This window comes from Pristis pectinata, chromosome 1 (genome assembly GCF_009764475.1).
Source record: "Pristis pectinata isolate sPriPec2 chromosome 1, sPriPec2.1.pri, whole genome shotgun sequence".
Classification (NCBI taxonomy): Eukaryota; Metazoa; Chordata; class Chondrichthyes; order Rhinopristiformes; family Pristidae; genus Pristis; species Pristis pectinata.
The window spans coordinates 143604855-143628741 of record NC_067405.1 but is presented as its reverse complement, the minus strand read 5'-3'; the positions used below and the strand labels follow the sequence as shown (position 1 = coordinate 143628741).

The following is a 23887-nucleotide window of genomic DNA, read 5'->3' as shown; positions in this document are numbered from 1 at the left end:
TGCACTGATCCCAAACAAAGACGTATAATTGAAAAATGGGAACATGGCCAGGATTTGTTGAATGAGGAACATTAGCCAAGTCACCAGGACAACAACGCACTCTCCTTCCTATGTATGTATGCTCACCGGCCTACACTGGTTCCCACTTAAGCATCATCTCAACATTAAAATTCTTGTTTTCAAATCCCTCCATCAACTTGGCCCTCCCCATCACTGCAATCTCCCCTATTAATGGTAGGATCTATTATTAAGGAAGTCCTAACAGGGCACTTGGAAAATACAGTAAAACATCATTTGAAAATTCCGATGGTTTGGCATCTGGCTTCCCACATTCTCTTGAAACTTACTGGGACCCAATTCCTGCATTCCCTTTGAAACTTAACAGGTTCATTGGAAAGTTTTTTATAAGACTGTGCAACATCTGAAAAAAGTGAATTAATAATGTGTTAGGATATTAAGAGCAATAACATCTAATAATCCAGAAAATCTACCCGTCTTACACAACTACAGTGCTGAATGTGGTGGATTAACGTTTTCTGTGATAGGATGGGGTAGAGTTCACATGGACTATTGGAAGGAAAGCAGTTACTTCACAACACAAAAGGCGCCAGAGGAATTCAGCAGGTCGGGCAGCGTCTATGGAGGGAAATGGACAGTCGACGTCTGGGCTCGAGTCCTTCATCAGGACTGGAAGGTGGCCAGCCACTTCAATTCCACTTCCCATTCCCACACCGTGTCTGTCTGCCGCCTCCTTCACTGCCAGGTCGAGGCTAAATGCAGAGGAACAACACCTCATATTCCTCCTGGGCAGTCTCCAACCTGATGGCATGAAGGTCGGGTTCTCAGACTTCCCGGATTCACTCCCCCTCTGTCCCTTTTCCCTTTTTTTCTTCTTTTTCTCTCTCCTCCTGATCCACCCGGCCCCCATCAGCCTATCCCTTTCCCCTCCCTCTGCCCATCACCCACACACTCCTCCCACGGCTTCCCCTCCCCACCGCCCTCCCTTCTCCAATTATTTGACAAACTGGGTCGAGTTTATTATGGTTGTAACTAGCAGCACAGGTAAGGCTGAGCCAGTGGATATGGTGTGTTTGGACTTTCAGAAAGCCTTAGGTGCCACATAAGTGGTCATTGAAAAATTAAAATTCACGGGATCGCATGTTGGTGTAGAGTGAGGATTGGTTAATGGACAGAAAACAGAAAATAAACTGGTCATTTTCAGCTGGGAGTTCTGACCACCGGGGTCCCATGGTGATGGGCACTGGATCCCAACTAGCCATATGTTGAGCAATTATTTGGATGAGGGGTCAAGTATAACACACCCAAGTTAGCTGATGATACAGAGCTGAGTGGTAGTTCCAGTTGCAAGACCTCAGAGGGATATGGACAGGCTAGGTGAATGGGTGTGGACGTGAAGGTAAGATGGAAAATGTGAAGTCGTCCATTTTGGTCGATGGAGAAACAGAGTATGTTTAAATGGTGGGAGAACGAGAGGTGTTGGTGTTCAGGGGAACTGTGGTGTCCTTGTACACAAAACACTGAGAGCTACGATGCAGGTAGAGTAAGCAATTAGCAAGGTAAGTTGTACCTCAAGATGGAGGCGCAAGAGACCACAGATGCTGGAATCTGGAGCAACAGACAATCTGCTGGAGGAACTCAGCAGGTCGAGCAGCATCTGTCGATGTTTCAGGTCAGGACCCTACATCAGGACCAAGAGTGGAGATAGTGGGTATAAAGAGAGGGTGAGTGGTGAAACGGGGGCCAGAGGGTGATTGGTGGACCGAGGAGGGGTAAAGGATGATGGGCAGATGTTGCTGGGTAGGGGCGGGGTAGGGGTGGAGTTGGGAGGTGGATGATAGGTGGAGGCAAACAAAAAAAAGGCATATGGAGAGAGGTGGGGGGAGGGTGACGGTGGAGACATCTGGGAGGGTGAAAATTGGAATGTCTTGCTCCAATTTGTATAGGCGCTGATGAGAATACACCAGGAATATTGTGTACAGGGGTCTGGTCGAATAGGGGAGTGCTAAAAGGATTCACCTGACTGAGCACGTTCATTTAAGAAGCATTTGGATAGGTACATGGAGGGGTGGTGCTTGGAGGGATATGGGCCAAACGCAGGAAATTGGGACTAGCTGGGTTGGCATGGACTGGTTGGGCCGAAGGGCCTGTACCCGTGCTGTATTGCTCTATGGTCTTATCCTCTCTAGTATTAAGTACGAGAAATGATCATATTGAACCATGCAAAGTTCTTGACAAAATAAATATGGGAATGGTGTTTCTCCTGGGTGGGCTGTCTAGAACACGGGGTCACAGTCTCAAATTAGGCAGACAGCCATTCAGAAATATTTTTAGATATTAAGGGCAACAAAGTATATGCAGACGCAAGGAACCAAGTGGCTTACTCCTATTCCACCAAGTATCCGTGTTCCTTCAATTTTGGCCTCTTGATCATTCTGGATTTTAATCCCTCCAATATTGTGCTTGGAGCCTTAAACTCTGGAATTCCCTCTGTAAACTTCTTCACCTCTCTGCCTTACTTATGGTCCTCCTTAAAAAACTGCTTCTGCCATCTGCCTCATCTGCTTATGTGGTTTGGTGTTTTATCTGTTAAGTCTCCTCTGCAATAGCTTGGGGCAATTTACTACATTAGGAGATGTTATAGAAACGTAAAATTGTTGTTACTGTTGTGCAGTCAACATGCAAGTACAATAAGCAATTAGGAGGGCAAGTTGTGTGTTAGTCTTTATTGTAAGAGGATTTGAATACTTGTGTTTGGAAGACTTACTAATTGCATATGGCTTCAGTGACTGCCCCTGAAGTATTGTGTATAGTTTGGATCTCCTTACCTAAGAAAAGATGTATTTGCCATAGTGAAGAATCATCTTAATGCACTGAACCTCAAAGATACTGACCAGATTACCTTGGTGACCATGGTAGGTTGTTGAGTCAGTATAGACAGCTTGCATGGTGTTAGCTTCTAGAACTATGCCTTAAACCCACTGAAAACTTCATCTTGACTCTATGGCAATCCAGGTTTATCAACAATTTGATTGGTTGAAGGGATCCACACTTGCTTGGCCTGTTCAATGCAGCTCCCAGATGCACTGTAGACAACGCTGCACTTTGCCCAATGAGAGATTGTGTGAAGAATGAGATCTCATTGAAATGTAGAAAATCCTTGCAAGAATTGACAAACTGGATGCTGGCATGAGGTGAGGTGTGCAGAACCAGGAGTCGGTCTCAGAATACGGCTGTTTAAGTCTGAGTGAGGAGATGTTTCTTCACTCATAGGGTGGTGAACTTTTAGAATTCTCTGCCCCAGCAGCCAGCTCTTTCCTGCATGGTCGGAACATCACTCCCAGCACGCGCTGCCCCCGGGGGGACTGCGCTGGGGATGAGACAGTTGCCCACCTCTTTGCAGGCTGTGGGTTTGCGAGGAGGGTGTGGCAAAAGATACAAGGGTCCTTGTCACGGTTCGTCCCCGGCAGCTGAGTAACAGAGGATTCTCTGATCTCCGGGCTGTTCCCGGGGACACACACAGAGACGGACATCAACTGCTGCTGGAAGGTCATCAACTCGGTGAAAGACTCCCTTTGGTCTCCCTGAAACTTGTTGGTCTCCCAGCACTGTGTGATGTCTGTAGGGGAATGCTGCTGACTGGCACATTCCAGGCTGCAGGAGTACGTGCTGAGGGACGCACTGAAGCTGGGCGCAGCCAACGCAAGGGCTCGGTGGGAAAGGACTACAGTTTAGGGTTCTTGTACCACTGGAGAGGGAGGGTCAGGGTCAGGCGAGAAAGCCCCTTAAATCTTGTAAATAGGGGATTGGGGTAGCCCCCAGGGAACCACACGTGTGGCATCGATGCTGTGTTTTTTCAATATAAAAAGGTAACACTAATGATGGATCCGTACATGAATGTAAAGGGTTGCACTGTTTTATTTTTGTGTATAGTTTGTTTTTTATGATGAATAAAGGTTATTTTGGAATTAAAGACCGTGTTCATTCACAACAGAGGTCCATTTCTGGATACTAAAGGGGTCAATGAAGGGAAATGGCTGAGGAGCAAGTTTGGCCATGAATGGCGCAGCAAACTTCAAGGGCAGGATGGTCTACTCCACCAGTATTTATGTTTTTGTAGCAAGCCCAAATCCCATGGTTGCTACTAAACACTGAGATTAAAGTGCTCACAATCATTGAGCTATTTGTGCCAAAGATACTGACTAGGTTACTTTGGTGGCCATGGTAGGTTGTTGAGGCAGTATAGACATAGCTTGCACAGTGTTAGCTTCTAGTACTATGCTTTAAACCCACTAAAAACTTCATTTTGACTCTGTTGCAATCCAGGTTTAACAATAATTTGACTGGTTGAAGGGATCCACACTTGCTTGACCTGTTCAATGCAGTTTCCACTGTAGACAACACTGCACTTTTTGCTTATAACATCTTTGAACGCAAAGTGAGTAGATGACCTCTGGGTAAATGTATAAAAGTGCTGACTGTAAAATTTAGCACGTTTTGGTACTTAAGACAATATTTCAATATTCTGTCCACCAATTTCCCAAAGGTGAATCAGAACACAAATACAGCAGAATTCCTAGCCTGATGTGTCAATGTGAGTCAAAAATAGATTACTTTTATTTATCCAGATTTTGGCTACACATTTGGCAAATCCACATCTACCACCCTTCCAGGCACTGTGTCTGTACAGATGCTGCCTGACCTAAAATATTGCCAGTTTTTCCCTTAATATCAGATTTTTAGAATCTGTAGCAATTTAGCTGTGATGATTCCTTGGGGGGGGGGGGGGGGGGTGAAAGGGAGAGTGAAGGGAAAGGATGCCACCCTTAGACTGAACAGTGATACAGAACATTCAATGGAAGCCCCTTTTTTTCTTTGACTGTAACCAAGAATGTGCTTTAACCATTCTTTTGAGAGCTCCCAGGAATGTGATTGCAATTCAGTGAAGAAAATGAGGGATTCCAGCATCAACATTGCCAGTAGCCAGTGGGATGGGTCTATGCTGGCCTTCACTTGGATAGAGAGGGTGGGAGTAATGTAATAGCTAGACAAACTGAAGACAGGATGTGGACTAACTGTTCAGTATGAGCATTGGTCTTTAATTCATTATCTTAATACCAGGACTAAGTGAGAAGCTTGCATTGAACATGCAGTCCCTTCCATTATCACCAATGGAATGGCAATTGTAATTTGTGATTGAAAATTATTGTTCACAGGTGGGCCAAGAATTCAATGGAAAGTAGCTTAAAATTAATGGACAACTCAAATCTGGAACTTTAGTCCAGAAACCAAACATTGAAAGGCAATTGAAAACTACAAAACCAAGACTGAATTTTAAGGGCATAACATTTCAGGCAAGGAACCAAATGACCAGGGGACAGGAACCATATTGACAAACCAGCAGAGGTGGATTTATCTCATCTCCCTTTATCAACTCAAATTTCAGAATAAAGATTTCTCCCAAGCATCTAATCAGATTGCAATGCAGATTTGCAAAACTAGATCGACTGGGTGGGTTCTTTACACAAGATAGCGATCTCAAATATACTGACTCAAAAGATTCAGGAGGAGAGTGGATGAATTAATTGGAAGTTATTTAAATTGCCAAGGTGTCAAGATCCATCCAATTAATCTTTCCAAACAGCCTAACTATGATGCACCAAATGGCTTCTGTGAATCATCCCAAAAGTGTGGTTAGAATTGAGCAACTCAACCACTTTGGTGCTGAATATGGAAATGAGATTAAATGGCACTATAACCAATTTAGGCCAAAGGAGTATTTCTGTATTGTTTATTCAATAAAATTGTAGGAAAACACCCCCACTACCACCTTAAACCCATAGTACTCAACCTTTCCACCCCAGGAAAAGATGTTCACCAGGTCACCCCTCAGCCTTTGATGCTCCAGAGGAAACAATCCAAGTAGTATCAATGGAAGCAACTGGATTGTTGCAGAAACTCATTCCTCCCTCCAAGGGAATTTGCTGTCCATGCTTCTGATTGCTGACCTATAACATTAACTTTCAATTAGCCCCAAAATAATTAACAATCTACCAAGTCCAGAAAGCAAAAAGGGATTGAACAACTGCTAGCCTAGCTAGTAACTAGTGAATAAACAACCAATTGCCCCATGTACCTCAAAAGAATTTATTCCTAAGGACCAGGAAAGACCAGCTGAAGCAAGATTGACCAAATCAGTTACATACACTTGTACTCAAGAATTAGTGATCTTAGTAATACAGCATGGAAGTGGTCCCTTCAGCCCAACTCATCCATGCTGACCAAGGTGCCCACCCAAGCTACTCCAATTTGCCTGCATCCCTCCAAACCCTTCCTATCCATATACATACCCATGAACAAGACTTCAAAGCTGTCCCAGTGATGTTCAGAAGCAGGAACAATGTCTCAGGTTTTCATGAGTTTCAGCCAATTATAACCACTGAACACCTTGGCACCATTCTCTTCTATACTTTAATGGCCCATTGAGTACATGCTAGTTCAGCAATCACATCCCATGCTTATTCTACCTCCCCTCAGATTTTAAATAGGGAAAGACAACCAGCTTCAGCTGATTGGAATACAGCTTGATATTCCTCTTCCATCCCACCAACCCAATAATCAGTTGTTTGTACTGCAAGGTTAGATGTAGACTATGCATTATCTTGATCTTCAAAAGGAAGTGATCCCTAATGTTAAATCTCATTCCAAAGTAAAAAGATCAATGAACATTGGTCTCGTGAGTGAAAATGCAGCTCCCTCAAGGTACTAATTGCAGACATTGCGAAAAATTTGACAAATTCACAATGCTATTCACAAATAGCACTACTGGCTCAGTTTATTGGTGTTGCTTTTGCTAAAACTTTAATACAGAAAGCATTAAGTTTGGTCTGCATATTTACAACATAGCAACATTAAGTTTCATCTGATACACGTTTGAGAAACCAGCATCTCCCACATCTAACAGCATCAAGAAAGATGCACTATCAGCATACAACCTGCCAATATTATAGACCCTACAATATTTCAGATGCATCACATCAATCCCAAAAACAATTACATCTTTAGATACAGTTCAGTGCCAGCTTATCATTGCCTTGGCTGTGGTTCAAATTCAAGAATGCCAACCAGTATTGCAGGACTGGAACTGCACATCTGCAATCAGTATGCATGAAGCTGCCTTCAAGAATTCCCAGGCCTATTCACTGTCCAAGTCAGGAGAAAGGGGAGGGGAGTTAAAGGAATCAACAACTAAACCCTAAGATATCATCAAGAACCCTGGGTTTTGGGGTGGAGGCAAGGAAGGGATAAACAGGCCTTTTGTCTCCTCTGTAGACTCCCCTTTTGATAAGCAGCAAACTTCCACATCTATTCTTCAGCTTTGAAACATCAAGACATCTCAGGCCAAGGGAAGAAAAATTAAAATCAGCCTTGACAGCAGTGTGCAAATAGATAGGCCAAAGTATAAATTTCTGCAGTTACCTGAAAGGATGACAAATTCAACAGCCAGCATGTAGTTTAGCATTGTTACTTAAGCTTTCAAATCCTTGAATTTTCCCATACAGCAGGAAGACTTGAACCTTTTGATAGAAGTTAATTGGAAATTGCTTGGTTTGGTATGAATTTATAATTTGCAGCAATTAACTAGTGACCATTTAACTTAAGAAATTTAAATCAGGACATGACATTAAATTACATGCCACAGCAATGTTTGGTTCTGCTGCATGTCAGCTTTTGCAAATAAGACCACCCAAAAGAGTTATTAATAAAATCATGTATTGCAAATATTCACTTACTGGTTTTAAGTTGAAGCAGTGGCCATTATGAAAATCCAACAAGGAAATAATTTGAAGTCACATACAGGTTGTGCAAATAATTAATAGCAAATAATTTTGGCACCGAAGAGACTTAAGTTAATGGTCTTTTATTGGAAAAAAGACTAGCATTTACAACTTGGAATGAACATAATTGTAATTTGCTGAACAGCCATGTCGTCATTGTGCTGAAGTCCTATGTAGATATATACTCTGACGGCTCCAAGTTATGGTATAGAACAGAAGATAAACATGAGAGTTCAAGACACCCCCTTTTCATAGGTCATTTTAAAAATTCAGTGAACGGTAAATTGCCTGACATCCGTTTCACTATAGTGCAATGCAGACACGTTAACCAAGTTTTATACAGACATGCCATCCTTTTTTAATATTTAAAATAAGATCTTCAGTCCTGGTAATTGTTTGAGCACACTGTTAAGTATGAGAACGATTCCACTCCAGGGACCATCACACAATTACAACCTTCTATTGTAGTTTGCCGTAGCACACAAAATTAACCAACTTTCCAGGAACAATCATCCTGGTACAATATACAACTGGAAAAAACTAAGCTATTCCCACAAAGAACATAAAGTGGAATTAACAGAGCCAGGCTGTGCTCAACTGTCAAGCTGCATGCATGAAAAACTGGCCAGCCCAAACAGTGTATTTATTAGCATGGAACTTCATAGAGTCCAATTGCTTTGTTTTTAAGGTAGTACAAGTTTTACTGATGCATGGCTTGAAGATCTTTGGGGACAGGACCACTGATCATTTTACATGCAGAGTTTGTGGACAGGTTTTATTTTTTTGACATTCAGTAACTTTTGCTATACAGAAACAGAATGAATAAATGAACATTTTGCAAGAGGTAAGTAAAAGATTTCAACTTTTCTAGGAAGGGGAAGGTAAAAGTCTTCATTTTGCAGTCATCATCTGTACGAATTCTGTGGAAGGAAAAAAAACAAGGATGAATTGGGTTGCTTTGAAAAATATCAGTAATAGTTTAGACATCTCCTTGCACAGCTTCCAAACAGGCCCAATATGCCCGAGCTCATGGTAATACATATCTGGTGTCTCATTTCAACAGGCTGCTGCAAATTTGGAACAGCCTACTTGTAGACAATACTTCTGAATTGAAGCCAGCACATAACCAATTTAAAGCTCAATGCAGCAAGAGGGGCAGTTGAACTTCAAGCACTTTCAGATTTAGGAATGAAAACATTCCTGCCAGTGAAGTTAATTATGTAAATTAATCTCATTTCAAAGGACAAGCAACTGCCAAAAGCCAACAAAACAGTACCTCTTGTTTAGCACTGTAGCAGACAGACAGCAGCCATCTGTCATGTCTTTTATTCTGCATCACAGACCCAATACCATCATGTTCAACATGAGACCAATTGTACCCAAGTGGAACAATTCAATAATGAGCTCCAGTCAGTGAAGTGCCCTGCTCAGCTATGTGGTAATAGAGTATACTGCAAAAAGGTAAAGTAGGAATAATGTAGAAACTATTCCTTGCAACCATTCTGCTGTATCACCTCTACCTCAAACCACTGAATTAATGAGTAAAGATCTAGACTGATCCAGAAGCTTAAGCCTGATGTGCAGACCAATTTAAATCTGAAATAATTAAATCTTGAAAAACTAGGATCAGCAATAGTGGCAATGGATTTTCGTTTAAACTCCATCTGGTTCACTGCTCTCTTAAGTGACCCAAATCCCACAAAGTAGCAACACCCCAGCAAGCCACCATTCTGTTCTCAGCTAGTGACACCCACAAGCAGATAGCAAAACAAAATCAATTCAGAAACCAAGGGCTAGCTTATTGCAAGCTCCAGGAATGATCTTCAAGTTGTCAACATTATTCTGATTTGGCACCATTGAGTACAGTCTTGGCTTTCAGTTTTATGCCAATTAATAGCACAGCCTGCACTATAGAATCACACCCATCACTTGCAACATGTCAGGCAATTCACCCATGGCTTATGTACATCAGACATTCTGCTCTGGTTAGTGCAAATGTCCAAAAGATATGATAGATATGGTCAGAGGTGCCTAGCTCCTGTTTTTATAAAAACCCACAAGTGGAGAAGGGAGGAAACTGTCAAAAAGCAGGCAATGAAGTCTCAAAATAAGCAACTATTCCAGAAAAAGCACTCAATCATGACCTCCTAGCCTGGTATAAGAATGGATGCAACTGCTTCCAATCTAGTGTCTGGAATTTTGACAGGCTTGTATCTGGCTCCATCATGCAGTTCATTAAAATGTTTGTTCATTTAAGAGTGAACCATGGTTTAAACATTGGTCAAAGGACAAAAGAATGAATAGGAAAAAACTGACATGTAGAGACTTAGTGCATAAATAACACATGGGCAAGGACAAAATACAGAATAACTAACATTTACACATGACAGATTTCACATGAGGCAATTAGAACCAAGCATCAAGTACAATTGATTACATCAAGGTTTAGGCTTATGATCAGTTAAATTAGAGACCTCACTGTTTTATGGAAAATGGAGACCAGGAAAATTAAAATCCTGGAGGTGGGACACCAAGTGTTTGGAAACCTCTGCACCAGTTTTACAATGGTCTAACAAAATTCTCTCAAGATAAAGCATCAAATCATCTACTTTTGTTAATTTTAAAGCTTCAAGTAGGAAGAAAATTTAACCTGGGAGATGGGTAGACCATAAACTAGATGATCTCAGCTAGGTTGAGGTTGAGACAGTAATCCAAGTGAAATTAGGAACCCTTCCCATTTCATGTCAGTCCTTTGCAAAGTAATGCAAAAAATTTTTAAACAGCAAGTTTTGATTCAGAATCAGGCAAATGAATATTGTTTTGTGGTTCCACAATGGCCATGTTTTTATGTTCACAAGTCTAATGTCCAACTGGTGTAATGTAAATCCCAGACTTTGTTTAATTGATGCAAGTGATGTAAACTGAGACTAGGAGCTAAAGCCTGCTATTACAATGAACGGGGGCAAACTTAGAATCTTGTCTCAATAGACCATTATAGAAGACTGTCCTACCAAGAATTATAATTGCCTTCAAGTTCATGTGGAAAGTGAAATCACTCATGCAGCTTTACAAACTTCACTTCTCAGCTGCATACAAGTGTAAAAATGAAAAAGTAGCAGAAATGAATTCCTCCAAATGCCCCTTAACTACCCACTGCTCTACAATCTACACCAACTATCTTGCTCAAAGTAGATACAAACCATATGGCCCAATGTGTACCCGTTCACTCAAGGTAGATTCAGCCCTTCCCCCAGTCTGTTTGTACAAAGTTTAATGCAATCCCACTGGCATCAACAAGACATTGTCAACTTTAACATTAAGCCTAGAAAATGTCCAAGAAACTCACCCTTAAAATAAGCATGTCATCTAGTCTATACAACAGGTATATTGTAGTCTGTGGGAGGATACATTCTGATCTTCCCAGAAATAGATGAAATGGCAAGAATGCAATATTCATTTGATATCTGGTGTACTTTCAGATTTGATTGGCATACAATACTTGTATAGTTTAAAAACTTAACTGGAACACTGAAGGGATTTCTGTACCAGTCATTAACCACAAAATTGTTTTACAGTACTTGCCAGTATCTGTACTAGCTTCACACTGGCAGACAAGTCCAGAAACATACCAATTTGATACCAAGACACCAACCTTCTTGGTTTCATTTTCAGTTTGGTTTCTATTTCAGACTACAACAGGAGACAAAATACTTGCCTTCATAGTTGACTTGACCATCGCCGTCAATATCTGCTTCTCTAATCATTTCATCTACTTCTTCATCTGTCAATTTCTCACCTAGGTTCGTCATAACGTGACGCAGCTCTGCCGCACTGATATAGCCATTACCATCCTGAATATTAAACAAAAATCACATCAGCCAAGTCCTGGTGTACTTTTAGAGTGTAGATTTTCTTGAGTCTTGCAATCTAATAGCACCTTATCCCTTTTGACTGCATCTAAGTCAAGGACCCCAACTTAAATATCTGATCATCTGAGATAGATTCTAAAATTGCTGGAATCTGGAACAAAGTGCTGGAGGAACTCAGTCAGGCAGCATCTATAGAGGGAAACAGTTGACATTTCAGATTGAGACCCTTCATCAGGACTCATGAATCCTGATCATGACTTGAGCATTCATCATGGTCCTGAAGGGTGTCAGTGCAAAATGTTGACTGTTTATTTCTCTCCATAGATGCTGCCTGACCTGCTGAGTTCCTCTGCTCAGAGGGTAGTGAGTACCTGGAATGAGCTGCCAGAGGAAGTGATCAAGCTGGGTACATTTGCAACACGAGGTATTTTGATAGGTACATGGAGGGGAGGGGCTTGGAGGGTTATGGGCCGAATACAGGCAATTGGGACTAGCAGGGAGGGTGCTGTGGTCAGCAAGGACTAGTTGAGCTGAAGGGCCAGTTTCCATACTGTATTAGTCTACGACTCAAAAGGAATTTAACTCAATAGTACTGACCAAGAACCTTCATGCAGATTCTGGTGATACAAGCTGCTCACCACCATCTTAAACTGCAATTGGATGGGGAGCAGGGGCTTCAGTTTTGATTAATACACGTTTTGTTCCAATGGGTAATGAATACAAACAATACAGAAGTGATGATCTTGAGTGAGAATCTAGGTGATAACACTGCAACCAAATTTGAAATGCAGAAGTGAAAAACAGGTCAGTCAGTACTTAGAGCAATAACATTTTAATTACCTTTGAGCAGAACTGGATGACCAGTATTTGGATCAGTGATGGTATAGAGACTACCACTATGGTGCTAATTCGATCTTCCAGAGCAGCAAACCCATTGCCATTCCAGGACAGTATTTCCTCATGGTTGCAATCAAATTATAATGAGGGAACAGCTTTTATTTCTAATTTGCAGAGTTGGGCCAAAACATCTAGAACACAGTACAGGAACAGGCCATTTGGCCCACATCGACACAATCTACATGTTCATTTGAAAGATTTACTATGTGTATTATACTGTCAGTGCTCATCCCTTCTACTACCCGACACCCACGCACAATACCTTGTCAAATACACGGAATGCTTCACGAATTTCCTCTTCACTATCTGTGTCCTTCATTTTCCTAGCCATCATGGTCAAGAACTCAGGAAAGTCAATAGTTCCATTACCTAACAAAAGCAATTATAACAATTAACACAATTTACTAGCTTAGATGATTTCTGTATTTTTCAGATTGAACTGCTTAATTTGATGTAACTGGGGCATAAAGCTGCAATCATGGCAAACTGGTTTTGCATTACAGGAGGCCAAGTTATCCAATATTTACAAGCAGCTATGATCACCAGTGCACATAGGAGCTAAAATGCTAGTCAGGTACAATGAAACATTGCTCAAAGCTACCAACTTAATATTCTAAATCAGGATGTGACCCCATACAGTATCTGCTGACCTAATTAAAGCTGCAAGCCAATCTCATTAAACTATTAATAGATCCTACTGAAATTATCCAGCTAGACAGGTTCACGATGACACCAAGTTAATGAGAAAGAATGTCGATAGTTAATTAAGCTTCTATAATAGTTTTCAGTGTTCTCATTTCCACTGTACCTTACAGCACAATTTTTACCTTATTAGCAAGGATACAATGCAGTTAGCAGAATCTGGAGTAATTATCCTTTTCAGATTCAGAAAGACAACTTGCAAGCTTGCATTAATTGTAAACATCTAAAGTTCACCATCAGGATATTTTAAAAGCTTTCATTTCCTAGTGACAAGCTCAGGACTGGGCTTGCTCAGAACATGCAGCTGCTTTGCAGATACCACCAATCTGTATTGGATCTTCCCCTGAAGATGAGATCAAGCAGCAAGTATACCCAAGGACAGCTGTTGCTTGGAAGAAACTGGGAAGGAAGTGGTGGAGTGAACCAAAAAATCCCAATGGAAACTGTCCAACCTTAACCCTGAAAGGTCTATAGACAGATGTACCTGGCATGACATCATACTGGATTTTAAATTGGCTGCTGACATGACAAATTTTATGCTTCTGTAATGAAGAATTTCAGTGATTTTTGAGAGCAGTTCTGACAAAAGTTTCATCAACCTGGAACAACCCATTTTACTTCTTGAGTGCACCCAGCAGTGCTTTACGGAAAAAAAAACTCAATTTTCCCCCAACTACACACCTACAACTTAATTAGAACCAGGGAATGCAACTGATCCACTCTGAAGTAGATGGACAGGTATACTGCAAAGAATAAAATTTAGGCTCCAATCTCCAGACACTGCAAGCATTAAAGGAACATTGCTACCACAGCAGGTGTAATTTCTCTTTTCTTTGCCCTTCAATCAATATTTCAGTTCATAATCTAGATTCATACAAAACAATTGGCCTCTTCAGCCAGCCAGGATTAAATTCATCAATAAATGGCAGTTCTGCAGCCAGTAGAGTTGCTGCCTCAGCTCCAATAACCTGGGTTCAATCCTGACCTTGGGTGCTGTCTGAGTTTACACCTTCTCCCTAACCACATTGATATCCTTTGGGTGATGTGGTTTCCTCCCACACCCCAGAGGCCGGTAGGTTAGTTGGCTACAGTGAATTACCATTAGTGTAGTGGGTGGTAGAATTGATGGCAATGTGGTAACAGATTACTGAGAAAATTAGCAAGGGATGGGATTGTAGAGCCAGCATACTTGATGGGCCAAAAAACCTGTCACAAGTGAATACTGTGACAAGTGTTATGCTTAATTGAAACTTCCATAGCATATTTTATGGCTTTCAATGACCCAAAGTATCCTACAGCCAGTGAGTACAGCTTTGAAACAAACACATGGGAAACAGCTGCTAATTTGCACACAAGTCCCACAAATTTGAATGGGAACATTGATAAATATTAGTCAGTGTCACTGTCCTGTACTCAATTGTCATGTGTTCTTATAAATCTACCAAACAGGTTAGGTCTCAGTTTAACAACTTAAAGACAGCACCTTTGACAGTAACATTAAACAAGGACAGGAACAGCAGTGCTAGCCTGATGAGTTATGCTACCCTCAGGCAGGACTTACCAGAACCTTCTGACTTAGTCAGGAACAGTATCTACCAGGACATCTGCTTTTTATCTAGGTAGAAATAAGCCACTTGATAGAAACAAGATGCCTCTGCTGGCTTTAGAAGCTGAACTGGAAAAAGCAGACCAAGTCTGCTCTTTTCCAGATGCCTGCAGCACTTGGATGAGATTTGTCGATGGAAACAATGTGACAGCACATTGTACACTGGTCCACCTGGGCATACCACAAATAATCAGCATTGAATTTAGGTTGATTAACAGTAGAATGTCAAGAATTACTCCCTAACCTGCCCAGCATTCTATAAAAACACCATACCTAGATTGATACAGGGGTAGATATTGGTCAGCTCTGACATTGCCCTTTACTGTACTCTGGGAAGACCTTACCCATTACAGGATAAACATTATACTACACAAGTATAAATAACTTATTGCCCATGTTGGAAGAGTCCCAGCATATCTGCCAAATATGTCATTTTCTATATTGTATGTAGCTGCCACTTAAAGCTGATATCACAAATTATCCACACTAAATTGGCTTGTTCCTGTACAATGCAGTTTAGAACCCAATATTTAATCAAAAAGATTAATGAAATGGCCTAATTTACTTGTGCATCCACTCAATATAGCCCAAACCAGTTTTAAGAGACCTTTAATTAAAACAACAAAATGTTGGTCAGGCATCTATGGAGAGCACAAATATTTCAAATCAATGACTTTTTCCAATTACTAATTAAACTTGTCCAAATCACAGGCATCTATGGAGAGCACAAATATTTCAAATCAATGACTTTTTCCAATTGCTAATTAAACTTGTCCAAATCACATCCATCCACTGAAGGTCACTGTCATTTGAGTTTACTCAAACTCAATTACTTCAATAACCAGAGTGACTGCACATCTTAATCCCCACAGCAATGAGGCCCCAGTGTTTTAAACAAGTTTCTCCTTAGACAAGGATATCTAGCAAGATGACAGCCACATGGTTTTGCTGAAAGTGTCAAGCAATTAATGGAGCCAAGCCCAAACCAAACCTTGCAAACAGGAAAAGAATAATTGAACCCTCACCCACAGGAGAATTCATACAAGTCTAGATCAAATGATCAATGAGACCAGTTATTGAATCAAGGGAATCCATCCTTCCTTGCCTCTGAAGCCTCAACATCTTTCACCATATAACTCCACTCAACCAGATGGTACCCATAATTATTTGGTTATATTGTTTGGTTCAATTAAGAGTTGTAGCCAGAAAGCCTTCAATCTTTCCCACCTCTAGAACTGTCCTCAGTTACTTCATTGCTCTGCTACATACTCCCCTTTGGCATCAGCTGCATTACCTCGATCTTTTGGTCCCCATTTCTAAATGGGGAGACTTAAGTCAGTAGAAATATCTGCCAACATCTTTAGGCTGTCACAAATTAATCCCTAGCCATATATTCCTTCACATCCTCTTCCCCCCCCCACCCCCCAACCTTCCCTCAAGCCAAATCAACTTGCTGTCATGTATATTAACAAAACAAGTTATACATATGGTACAGGTTCAGAAAAACAAGAGGATACTACAAAAGCAGGTCAGACAGCATGTGCAGAAAAACTTTCCACATCATTAACTCCAAGTCCCCTTCATTTCAATGGATGGCTCATCTCCAACTTCAAGCCTTTTAAAGTCATTGACCTGCACTGTCAACTCCAAAGATATAACATACTGAGCATTTGTAGATATTTCTAGAACTTCACTCCTTAAACTTACATCTCTAAATAAATCTGTAGCTCAAATACCAACTCTCAGATTTAGTTACTGCTGTCTTAAATCAGCCTCCTTGTACCATTAAAATACAACTAGCATTATGACCCACTTCTGGGCTCTTGACCCCCATATTCAATCCTGACAATGTGTAACAAATTCTTTGGTCAGTTTCCCAAATCTTGTGGCTACATGCCAAATCTGATCAACCCATGTTTTGGATGTTGTGTTACTTTGAGCAGTGTGGAAACTGTCACTGTTCATTCAAACTGATCAATAGATTTATGGTCATTAAGGAAACAAAGATTTTGGGTATATGGATACGAGGAAGATGATTAGTCATTACCTGAAAGGCAAAGCAGCTGAAGTGACCTGAAGGCCTACTCCTGCTACACATACAAAGTTCCTTCCCAAAAAACTTAATGCACACTATTTGTCAATGTTGTAAACCAAGACAGCTCCCAACTGAAACACTGAACAGGCAGAAAAAAAAAATCAGATGGGCACACCTAGAAAATACCAAGTGTTTTGTGGGAAAGTAAATTCCCCAGTCAGAATCCCACAAGGCCAAAGAACAGTGCTCAGCTGTGTAACAGGTAAATAACAAAAACAAATTTCAGATCATTAAAAAACTAACCTTCACTAAATAAACTTCAATGCTACTGCAATGAAGACTAGTATATCAAGACAGTAATTTAGTTTTTAAAGCTTATATCATGACTTTCAATGTACCTCACTAGCCTCAGTTAGCTACCCCATAACTGGTGTAAGAGCTAGTTACTTTAATGCATATCTTAAATGAGAAAAAGCACTGTTTTACAAGTCACTAATTTATTTGCTTTGGTACAACTTTCAAAACTGCATAATGAAAGCACGTTTTCCCCAATAAAGTACTGCATTTATTCTTAGCAAGGAAGTAACATCCTGAAAAAGATAACAGCTAAACTTAGATTCACCATCAGCACACTAACTGGCATTTAAAGCATTTTGGGTTTGGATAACATGAATATTGATAACTACAGATTACAGGACACAGTCAACTCTGGTCATCTTCAGATACAAGGTAAATATTTAGTTACCAAACTTACCATCAGCATCAACTTCATTGATCATGTCCTGCAATTCTGCTTCAGTAGGATTCTGGCCCAAAGACCTCATTACAGTCCCCAATTCCTTCGTTGTGATGGTGCCATCGCCATCTTTATCAAAGAGGGAAAATGCCTCTTTGAACTCTGAAAGGAGTAAATAGGTCATCAAATGAACCACATGCAAAGAATTTCCTACAGTTCAAAATACTTAACCCAAAATTCATCATTAATTGCACTTGATAACTGCTTTAACATGCAAAGGTTTAGGATTTTTAAATTGCTGTTAGTCTATTCTTCTCATGCCACCTTCTTATAGGGAAGAGAACAAATGACCACTCTTGCCATATATATTTCAATGTTTAAAGATACTCAATTAGCATCACAATGCTAAAGGGAATCTGACTGACAGGTCAACATGTTCAAGCTTGCAACCAAAAAAAAAATCACATGGAGTCAAACATTTTACAACCTTATGGCTGTTCGTATATTACTGGTAAGTGAAACTACAAATGAAAGTAATTTACAGTTTGGGCCATTTTCATAGTCATGTTACATAATTTTAAGTCTGTAAATTAAGCTGAACTATAACAAGTTACCAGATTTTTTTTAAGAAAAAGAACAGATTGAGACCTTCCACTTCAGTTCTCATGTTCTATATCCACAAGAACCCAATAATTCAGTATTACCACTTACCAATATGGACCATCTTTCCTTTAGGCATGTTAATGCTTTTGCATGAAACCATGTCAATATTTTACCAGGCAATGGAGTCCTAATGGAATTCAATTTTGCTGGAGCTACTCATGCTGATGACTTAGGAGTTAAATCCATTGTTTGAGATCAAAAATTAAAGATGTGATTAATTCACAAAACCAACAGATCCCTTAACTCTAATTCAGACCAGGCTGGACATGCATCTGTCATAGAAAGATCGGTATGGAAGAAGGCCCTTTGGCCCACTCAGTCCACAGATCATCAACTACCCTTTTACCTTAATCCTACTTTAATGCCTTTTTTATTCTACATTTTCATGAACTCCCCAGATTCTACCATGCACCTGGATTAAGGACTAGGAAGATCACAGGCAGCCAGCCTACCAAGTAGTACATCTTTGGAATGCAAGATGCAGCAAGAGCAAAGAGGAAGCTCATGGAGTCAGGGAAAATGTGCAAACACCCAAGGTCAGGACTGAACCCAGGTCTCTGGCACTGGGTGTCAGTAGCCCTACTAGCTACACCAGTGCACAGAAAATTTGAACTACTCAAACTACAACACTTCCCTACAAAATTACAATTACTCAAATTTGCCCAAATGCAAGGACGCTTTTAATACATACACATGATCACTTACTTTACATCTACACTTGCAACAAAAATAATGCAAGTTGTATTGATTTAAATAAATCCAGAAACAAGCCAATCTTTTGCAACAGTATAAACCAATAATTTTGAAAACTTGCGTTTGGCAACTATTTTGCAGCCAATAAAATGAACACAAATATAGCAGTCGCCTGGAGAAGCTGTATTTTTAATATCTCTGGCCAAACAATACTTCTAGCCTACAGATTTTGCCCTTGCAATTTAAAATTAGAATTTTTTGCATTAAACAGGATGCCCCCAGAACTTCTCATACAAAGTTTGACTGTCCCTAATCTGAGCAGTTTTCACTGGCTGCCTTTGATCTTCCTGGAATTAATATGATCAGTGCTACTGGCTGTTGTACATTTTCATGCCATTTCCACCTTAGTCTACATCAGCTGAATGCACTTATGGGCCAAGATTAATAGATCTCAACTGGGGCAAGGTGGCTATTATCACTGGATAGGAAGGTGGTATATGCATTGGATGGCTTGATAAAAATTCCTTTACGTGTATACTAAAATCAAGATTACTGTAGAACAATGAAATACATGTGCCAAATCAAAAATATTGAAATCAGCTTCAAACCATTACTCCCAGGAAATGTCATCTAAAGCCCACTGGAGACATCCAACACAACTTGAAGCACAATCCAGAATGAAGCATTTAATTAACTTCCTGCACATTAGTGGGCATTGGCATAGGACAGCTCTCCAAACACCAGAACATTCAATACACCACATTAACATTCCACACCAGTTTGAGTCAAGGGAAACATCTGAATCAAATATTTCGGACTCAAACATGGCTGGCTCGGGCAAGCTAACATCTCTTAAATCTTCAGAGCTGTAATTCCATCCCTGTCACCCTCAAGTAAAAGTAAAACTTTGCAGTAGCTGGATCCACTAAAAGTTCTGATATTTCATGCAAACCATTTGCTTTATTACTTCATTCCAGTTCTATGATGTATACAAACACAGGCTTTTACTGTTAGCACTTCTTAAAAAGTTTAATATCATCAACGTACTTGCAAGTGGCCATGTGGGCATACAGAAATAGACTGCTTATAAGATTGCACACAGCTTTTTTGGCCAACCATGTGCTACATTGGTGGAAAATACAGATGGACAATCTTAGTCTAAATTTCAGGTCCTCACCCCCAGTTGCTTTTGTTACATCACTTCTCATACATTCATTAACTCCACACATTCAGCTAATTGACAATGGCATAAATTTGGTGATTTTCTGCCTTGTGTGCAAGTCCAGCCAAACTCCAGAAGTACAAAAGTCACTCACCAGCAATCTGTTCCTCAGTCAGTTGGTCAGCCTGCAAGAAAAAGTTCAATCAACTTAATTCTGATATACACCATTGAGATATTAACCCACCCAGGGCAACCCATTTATTCCCTATAAACAATTCCAAAGCTGTTTTTTAGCACCAGAGGTAATTTTCAGTTTTTGTGAAACAAGTTGAGATTAAGTTAGGTTAAGCAATTGAAACAGCTTTATATGAAAACAAATACAGTTCAAGATCACACCATAAAGTAGAAATACAAATTGAGTGGCAGAAATTTCCAGTCCAAGATTGAGTAACAGACCCCCACCCTCATGTTTTAAATAAAAAATTCGGAATGCAGCAAAAGCTGCAATTGTTAGAAAATGAACCTGCTAAATGAACGAAAGATGGAAAACCAAACCCAATTCTATAGTTCAGAGCTCAAAAGACTGTCTTTATTCAAGACCTTCAATCTGTAGCTGTACAGGCATCCCAAGTTTCCAAAAAAACATGAATTGGTGATTTGTGGACTGATGGCCTTCATCTCCCAAGCACACCAAGTAAATCACCTTTTGCTAATCTGACAGGAGACCAACACAAGAATCAATTTGCATATTCCATAATTGAGAATGCAACTGACAGCACAGCAGAAGCACCAAATTGAATGTATTCAGCTTCTGATACCACTGGACTAGCTAGCTTGATATATGTCTTCATTTTAGTTTTCAGGTTACATGGAGATGGATATGCCATACCCATGCTCATCACGTCAAGATTTTAATTGCATACTGAACTTAACTTCCACATTAATAAAAAGTTCAAAGCAATCTGCTAGATGTTAAACTAGATCAGGACAGCTGGTAGCATACATTGTATTGTCATACCAAGGTGGTTGGAAGGCCCAGTCACCTGAACAAGTTCAAAGCTTTCAGCTCTATACTTAATTACAAGATCCACTTTGCAACAACTTTGTTTAATCAAGCCTTTACTTCAGTCAGATCAAGTAAATTTCAACATAAAGATTTAAAATCTTTTGATTGAAGTTTAATAATTAAGCTTTGAAAGTGAAGTTTAAAATATCAGGAGATATCTACATTTAGGGGAGAGGGAACTTTGCAGGAATTGTTGCTCTCCTTTAGAAACAACATTTCAAACTTGTTGCCTACTGATGAAATCAGCAAGCGCAACTTTGATGCCACAATGAAGAATGTTGCACCTGGTTGATAGTTTGTGAAGCAACTTGCACCACTGTTGCAAACTGGTTAAAATGAAATTGTTCGAGTCCCTGATACAAGGAGAGCTATTAATGTTGCAATCACCACTAGCAGCTTCCAAAGACTGTCCTCGCGGAAGAACAGAACCTACAAACTTGTTCTTGCTGAGATCCAGTTTTAAAATAATGCTTATTTTTGATTACTCAAGATAACTGGTGCCCTTCGCCAAAAAATTAATCTTCCAGCTAGCCATGTAATTTACCGTTTCCCAAGTCAGTTGAATTAAGTGGGTTTTGATTAGCTGCGCATTATACACTTCAAGATATGCAACAATTTGATAAACAACCTCAATTAAAAATGCAAACCACATCCAAAAAAAGCAATTATTCAAAATCCATTTACACAGACAAAAGTTAATTCCTAATTAACTCATTGTTATCCTTAAAGTAATCTTACCATCTCAACAACATGATTTAGTAGGAGCATAGTAAGCAATTTGTAATTCTCAGTCAAATTAATCAAACCCCTGCCAAAGAACGCAGGACACCAAAGACAAAACAAATAAACCACTGGAAAAGCTTTTTCTAATGCTTACAGCACAAAGGTAAATGTCTCATATGCTCGAGAATGGTAAAACTAGGCCTGGAAAGCAATACTAAAAACGCCATAGTTCCGTAAGACATCCGTTGAAGCAATGCAATCTGCAATTACAACACTTTAAAAAATACATGGACCAAATGGCCTCCTAAGCAATTATGAATTTATGATCGTAGACGTGCACACGAGGTCACAATTTCGTTCAGCACACTAGAAGCACAGACATTACCCTCAATTTGCAAGCTCAAGTATCAAGCCGATCAGGAATACGCTCAAACAGACGGGGCCTCCGGGATAAACTTAACAAATTACTCAACCAGAAAACGCCTTAGCAACCATGTGCACTTCACCATAACCTTCAAATGGCGAAGGATGGGAGGGTAAAAAGAGACGGCAGAACCTGCTTTACAAATCAGGTGGTACCTTACCCTCTCTCTAACCACTGACAGAGAGAATGAACCGAACTGCAGCGATGATTTATCCAGAAGGCTGGGTTCGCTGCATGCAGCAGCCATCTGGAGCAGGAAACCGCACGCCCTTTTTTCTCTTTGGTTAAATTTTGCAAACTAAAACCGCAAATGCATGAGACAGATAAACACACCCTTGGTGTATTCCATCAATCCTCCGAAGTGAATGCAGCTGCCTGGCGTCGCTCGGGGTGTTCTCATTGCAATGAGCCGGCTGGCGATAGAAAGAAAAGGGAGGAGGCGGACAAGCCGGCGGAGACGCAGCATCAGCCCGGCGGCGGCGGCGGCACAGGAAGAACCGGCGCCCCAGCTCGCCGCGAAAAAACCCCAAAGGCAAGAGGACGTGGGTCGTTGCTCCGACCGGGCAGACCGACCGCCACCTTCCCCCCCCCCCCCTCCACCGGACCCGCCCTCCATGAGCGAGGTTACACACTCCGTCCCCTTGTGGGGTGAAGCCGCTTTGTGAGAACTAACGGTCAGCTCCCCATCCTCCTCCTCCTCCATCATCCACCCGGGCAAGCGCGCCATCCGCCTGACAGCCGCCTCCACACACCGGCCGCCATTTTACCGCCCCCCTCTCGCCTCACACTCCGATCACCGCGACAACCGACAAACACGTCCCAGCGCTTCTCTCCCTCCCTCCGGGGCGGCTCTGGGTGCCCTCGCCCGGGAACTGGAAGGAGGAGGAGAGGGCGCGGGGTTCTCCTTCGCCAGGCGAAGATACCCACCATGTCGAGTGTTAAGGACGGGGAATGCGCGCTGGCTGCGGACACGGGCGGCTGCTCCACACGTCGCGGTCCCACTGGCGCCGATTGCCGCGCTCTTCCCCCGCGCTCCTACATATATACTGTGTATCCCTCCGCCGCCAACGGCAGGGGGAGGGCTGGGGGATGGGCGCTGCGGCGGGGCCCGGGAAAGAGCCCGCAGATGAAAGCAGCCCCCCCCCCGCCGCCGCTGCTCCTTCCCACCCCCTCGGTGTCGATCCCACCGCCTCCGTGCCGAATCAGCCCGAGCGCCCGCGTTTCCCCGTTGGCCGCCGAGCCGGACCTATTTGTCGGAGCGGAAGGGGACGGGTGGCGCGGCTCGATTGCCTGGTTGGCGCGGAAAGGGTGGGGGGGGGGGGAGGGGCGGGGTAAGGAGGGAGGGGAAGTCCGTCAGGCCTGTCTTGCGCGCTGTGATTGGCCCAGGCGTACCTGCAATGGGGGAGCGGATGTGCCGCGCTCTGCCATTGGTCGCCGTGTACCTGCAATGCGTCA

At 41.5% G+C, this 23887-nt stretch overlaps 1 protein-coding gene across 1 annotated transcript; it reads right to left on the bottom strand.

The window, feature by feature from the left end:
• Positions 1 to 6825: 6825 nt before the first annotated feature.
• Positions 6826 to 23486, bottom strand: calm1a (calmodulin 1a). Its single transcript, XM_052013545.1, has 6 exons — positions 23360 to 23486; positions 20374 to 20404; positions 17720 to 17863; positions 12885 to 12991; positions 11572 to 11707; positions 6826 to 8776 (listed from the first exon to the last, which is right to left on the bottom strand). The coding sequence occupies exons 1-6, from the start codon at positions 23360 to 23362 to the stop codon at positions 8748 to 8750; spliced, it is 450 nt and encodes a 149-aa protein (XP_051869505.1). The 5' UTR covers positions 23363 to 23486; the 3' UTR covers positions 6826 to 8747.
• Positions 23487 to 23887: the final 401 nt, after the last annotated feature.